Raw genomic sequence first — 5000 nt, 5'->3', positions numbered from 1 at the left:
TTACAGCCCACGCTATTACAACCCACACTGTTACAGCCCACGCTGTCACAACCCACGCTGTTACAACCCACACTGTCACAACCCACACTGTCCAAACCCACGTGGTTACAACCCACGCTGTTACAACCCATGCTGTTACAACCCACTACTGTCACAACCCATGCTGTTTACAACCCACACTGTCTTAACCCACGCTGTCACAGCCCACGCTGTTACAGCCCACAGTGTTACAACCCACGCTGTCACAACCCACGCTGGTACAACCCACGCTGTTACAGCCCACAGTGTTTACAACCCACACTGTCAAAACCCACGCTGTTACAACCCACGCTGTGACAACCCACGCTGTCACATCCCAAGCTGTTACGACCCACACTCCCACAACCCACGCTGTTACAGCCCACGGGGTTACAACCCACACTGTGACAACCCACACTGTGACAACCCACACTGTGACAACCCACACTGTCAAAACCCACACTGTCAAAACCCACACTGTGACAACCCACACTGTGACAACCCACACTGTGACAACCCACACTGTGACAACCCACATGTATCAGTACCCACACTGTCAAAACCCACACTGTCAAAACCCACACTGTGACAACCCAACACTGTGACAACCCACACTGTGACAACCCACATGTATCAGTACCCACACTGTGACAACCCACACTGTGACAACCCACACTGTGACAACCCACATGTATCAGTACCCACACTAAGGGGTCCCCAAACCTTTTTGCCTTTGACTCTGAACATGTGATCATCTGAAAACAAGGGTTGCTTTGATGGTCTGTCCCAAATCCGTGGGAAGGAAGGAAGGAAGGAAGGAAGGAAGGAAGGAAGGAAGGATGGTTTGAAGGGACTGAGGGTGTAGTTGATGACAGTTTACCGGAAGGAAGGAAGGAGGAAGGAAGGAAGGAAGGAAGGAAGGAAGGAAGGAAGGAAGGAAGGAAGGAAGGAAGGTTTGAAGGGACTGAGGGTGTAGTTGATGACAGTTTACCTGAAGGAAGGAAGGAAGGAAGGAAGGAAGGAAGGAAGGTTTGAAGGGACTGAGGGTGTAGTTGATGACAGTTTACCTGAAGGAAGGAAGGAAGGAAGGAAGGAAGGAAGGAAGGAAGGAAGGAAGGAAGGAAGGAAGGATGGTTTGAAGGGACTGAGGGTGTAGTTGATGACAGTTTACCGGAAGGAAGGAAGGAAGGAAGGAAGGAAGGAAGGAAGGTTTGAAGGGACTGAGGGTGTAGTTGATGACAGTTTACCTGAAGGAAGGAAGGAAGGAAGGAAGGAAGGAAGGAAGGAAGGAAGGAAGGTTTGAAGGGACTGAGGGTGTAGTTGATGACAGTTTACCTGAAGGAAGGAAGGAAGGAAGGAAGGAAGGAAGGAAGGAAGGAAGGAAGGATGGTTTGAAGGGACTGAGGGTGTAGTTGATGACAGTTTACCTGAAGGAAGGAAGGAAGGAAGGAAGGTTTGAAGGGACTGAGGGTGTAGTTGATGACAGTTTACCTGAAGGAAGGAAGGAAGGAAGGAAGGAAGGAAGGAAGGAAGGAAGGAAGGTTTGAAGGGACTGAGGGTGTAGTTGATGACAGTTTACCTGAAGGAAGGAAGGAAGGAAGGAAGGAAGGAAGGAAGGAAGGAAGGAAGGAAGGTTTGAAGGGACTGAGGGTGTAGTTGATGACAGTTTACCTGAAGGAAGGAAGGAAGGATGGTTTGAAGGGACTGATGGTGTAGTTGATGACAGTTTACCTGAAGGAAGGAAGGAAGGAAGGAAGGAAGGAAGGTTTGAAGGGACTGAGGGTGTAGTTGATGACAGTTTACCTGAAAGGAAGGAAGGAAGGAAGGAAGGAAGGAAGGAAGGAAGGAAGGTTTGAAGGGACTGAGGGTGTAGTTGATGACAGTTTACCTGAAGGAAGGAAGGAAGGATGGTTTGAAGGGACTGAGGGTGTAGTTGATGACAGTTTACAGGAAGGAAGGAAGGAAGGAAGGAAGGAAGGAAGGAAGGTTTGAAGGAAGGAAGGAAGGAAGGAAGGAAGGAAGGTTTGAAGGAAGGAAGGAAGGTTTGAAGGGACTGAGGGTGTAGTTGATGACAGTTTACCTGAAGGAAGGAAGGAAGGAAGGAAGGAAGGAAGGAAGGAAGGTTTGAAGGGACTGAGGGTGTAGTTGATGACAGTTTACCTGAAGGAAGGAAGGAAGGATGGTTTGAAGGGACTGAGGGTGTAGTTGATGACAGTTTACCTGAAGGAAGGAAGGAAGGAAGGAAGGAAGGAAGGAAGGTTTGAAGGGACTGAGGTGTAGTTGATGACAGTTTACCTGAAGGAAGGAAGGAAGGAAGGAAGGAAGGAAGGAAGGAAGGTTTGAAGGGACTGAGGGTGTAGTTGATGACAGTTTACCTGAAGGAAGGAAGGAAGGATGGTTTGAAGGGACTGAGGGTGTAGTTGATGACAGTTTACAGGAAGGAAGGAAGGAAGGAAGGAAGGAAGGAAGGAAGGTTTGAAGGAAGGAAGGAAGGAAGGAAGGAAGGAAGGAAGGTTTGAAGGAAGGAAGGAAGGAAGGAAGGAAGGAAGGATGGTTTGAAGGGACTGAGGGTGTAGTTGATGACAGTTTACCTGAAGGAAGGAAGGAAGGAAGGAAGGAAGGAAGGAAGGAAGGAAGGTTTGAAGGGACTGAGGGTGTAGTTGATGACAATTTACCTGAAGGAGGGAAGGAAGGAAGGAAGGAAGGAAGGAAGGAAGGTTTGAAGGGACTGAGGGTGTAGTTGATGACAATTTACCTGAAGGAGGGAAGGAAGGAAGGAAGGAAGGAAGGAAGGAAGGAAGGAAGGAAGGAAGGATGGTTTGAAGGGACTGAGGGTGTAGTTGATGACAGTTTACCTGAAGGAAGGAAGGAAGGAAGGAAGGAAGGAAGGTTTGAAGGGACTGAGGGTGTAGTTGATGACAGTTTACCTGAAGGAGGGAAGGAAGGAAGGAAGGAAGGAAGGAAGGAAGGAAGGATGGTTTGAAGGGACTGAGGGTGTAGTTGATGACAGTTTACCGGAAGGAAGGAAGGAAGGAAGGAAGGAAGGAAGGAAGGTTTGAAGGGACTGAGGTGTAGTTGATGACAGTTTACCTGAAGGAAGGAAGGAAGGAAGGAAGGTTTGAAGGGACTGACGGTGTAGTTGATGACAGTTTAGCTGAAGGAAGGAAGGAAGGTTTGAAGGGACTGACGGTGTAGTTGATGACAGTTTACCTGAAGGAAGGAAGGAAGGTTTGAAGGGACTGAGGGTGTAGTTGATGACAGTTTAGAAGGAAGGAAGGAAGGAAGGAAGGAAGGAAGGTTTGAAGGGACTGAGGGTGTAGTTGATGACAGTTTAGCAAGGAAGGAAGGAAGGAAGGAAGGAAGGAAGGAAGGAAGGAAGGAAGGAAGGTTTGAAGGGACTGAGGAAGTTGATGACAGTTTACCGGAAGGAGGTGGTTTGAAGGGACTGAGGGTGTAGTTGATGACTGTTTACCTGAAGGAAGGAAGGAAGGAAGGAAGGAAGGAAGGAAGGATGGTTTGAAGGGACTGATGGGGTAGTTGATGACTGTTTACCTGAAGGAAGGAAGGAAGGAAGGAAGGAAGGAAGGAAGGAAGGGAAGGTTTGAAGGGACTGAGGGTGTAGTTGATGACTGTTTACCTGAAGGAAGGAAGGAAGGATGGATGGTTTGAAGGGACTGATGGTGTAGTTGATGACTGTTTACCTGAAGGAAGGAAGGAAGGAAGGAAGGAAGGAAGGAAGGATGGTTTGAAGGGACTGAGGGTGTAGTTGATGACAGTTTACCTGAAGGAAGGAAGGAAGGAAGGAAGGAAGGAAGGATGGTTTGAAGGGACTGAGGGTGTAGTTGATGACAGAGTGCTGTGGGGGTCTTCTCCAGGTGGGCTGTGGAGCCATTGGCTGTGAGATGCTCAAGAACTTTGCCCTGCTGGGAGTGGGATTGGCCAAGAGCTCAGGAGAGGTAGGTGATTGGTTGGTTGATTGTGTTTATTACCTGTTCTCTTCTGTGGTCGCCACGTGTGCCTGACAGACTGATTAATTAATTGATTGGTAAAGTCATTAGTTAAGGTGTGTGTTTGATTGATTGATTGATTGATTTAGCGGTATTGATTGATTACCTTTTCCTCAGGTGTGTGTGACGGACCCAGACCTGATAGAGAAGTCCAACCTCAACAGACAGTTCCTCTTCAGATCTCAGCACATACAGGTCAGACACACACAGACAGACAGACAGACAGACAGACAGACAGACAGACAGACAGACAGACAGACACAGACACCATGGTTAAAAACACACACAGACACACAGACACACACACAGACACGGTTAAACACACACACACACACACACACACACACACACACACACACACACACACTTGTCTGACTCTCCCTCCCTCTCTCTCTCTCTCTCTCTCTCTCTCTGCCTCCCTCCCTCCCTCTGCCTCTCTCCCTCTGCCTCCCTACCTCCCTCCCTCTGCCTCCATCCCTCCCTCCCTCTGCCTCTCTCCCTCCCTCCATTCCCTCCCTCCATTCCTCCCTCTGCCTCTCTCTCTCTCCCTCCCTCTGTCTCTCTCTCTCTCTCCCTCCTTCTGCCTCTCTCTGCCTCCCTCTGTCTCTCTCTCTCTCTCTCTCCCTCCTTCTGCCTCTCTCTGCCTCCCTCTGTCTCTCTCTCTCTCTCTCCCTCCCTCTGTCTCTCTCTCTCTCTCCCTCCTTCTGCCTCTCTCTGCCTCCCTCTGTCTCTCTCTCTCTCTCTCTCCCTCCTTCTGCCTCTCTCTGCCTCCCTCTGTCTCTCTCTCTCTCTCTCCTCCCTCTGTCTCTCTCTCTCCCTCCTTCTGCCTCTCTCTGCCTCCCTCTGTCTCTCTCTCTCTCTCTCCCTCCCTCTGTCTCCCCTCTCTATCCCTCCTGCCTCTCCTCTCTCCATTCTCTCCCCTCTCTCCTCCCTCTGCCTCTCTCCCTCCCTCCATTCCCTCCCTCTGCCTCTCTG

At 49.7% G+C, this 5000-nt stretch overlaps 1 protein-coding gene and 1 long non-coding RNA gene across 4 annotated transcripts in view; both read left to right on the top strand.

Moving 5' to 3' along the window:
* LOC127919913 (ubiquitin-like modifier-activating enzyme 6) overlaps nucleotides 1-5000 on the top strand; it is a gene marked incomplete at its 5' end in the record, with an annotated part of 77221 nt that overhangs the window by 30737 nt on the left and 41484 nt on the right. Inside the window, 2 exon segments of the mRNA XM_052503744.1 lie at nucleotides 3894-3974; nucleotides 4143-4220. Of these exon segments, the coding sequence (XP_052359704.1) occupies nucleotides 3894-3974; nucleotides 4143-4220 (159 nt within the window).
* LOC127919912 (uncharacterized) lies at nucleotides 1054-3878 on the top strand. Of its 3 annotated transcripts, XR_008104453.1 has the most exons (6): nucleotides 1054-1151; nucleotides 1228-1315; nucleotides 1700-1783; nucleotides 2820-2835; nucleotides 3135-3190; nucleotides 3738-3878. It is a non-coding gene; the product is annotated as an uncharacterized LOC127919912 (long non-coding RNA). The 3 variants fall into 3 exon arrangements; XR_008104455.1 differs by lacking the exons at nucleotides 1228-1315; nucleotides 2820-2835; nucleotides 3135-3190; nucleotides 3738-3878 and adding exons at nucleotides 1472-1559; nucleotides 2568-2643; XR_008104454.1 differs by lacking the exons at nucleotides 2820-2835; nucleotides 3135-3190; nucleotides 3738-3878 and adding an exon at nucleotides 2568-2643.

This window comes from Oncorhynchus keta, unplaced genomic scaffold (assembly GCF_023373465.1).
Source record: "Oncorhynchus keta strain PuntledgeMale-10-30-2019 unplaced genomic scaffold, Oket_V2 Un_contig_17849_pilon_pilon, whole genome shotgun sequence".
NCBI lineage: Eukaryota > Metazoa > Chordata > Actinopteri > Salmoniformes > Salmonidae > Oncorhynchus > Oncorhynchus keta.
This window is presented reverse-complemented; position numbering and strand designations above follow the sequence as displayed.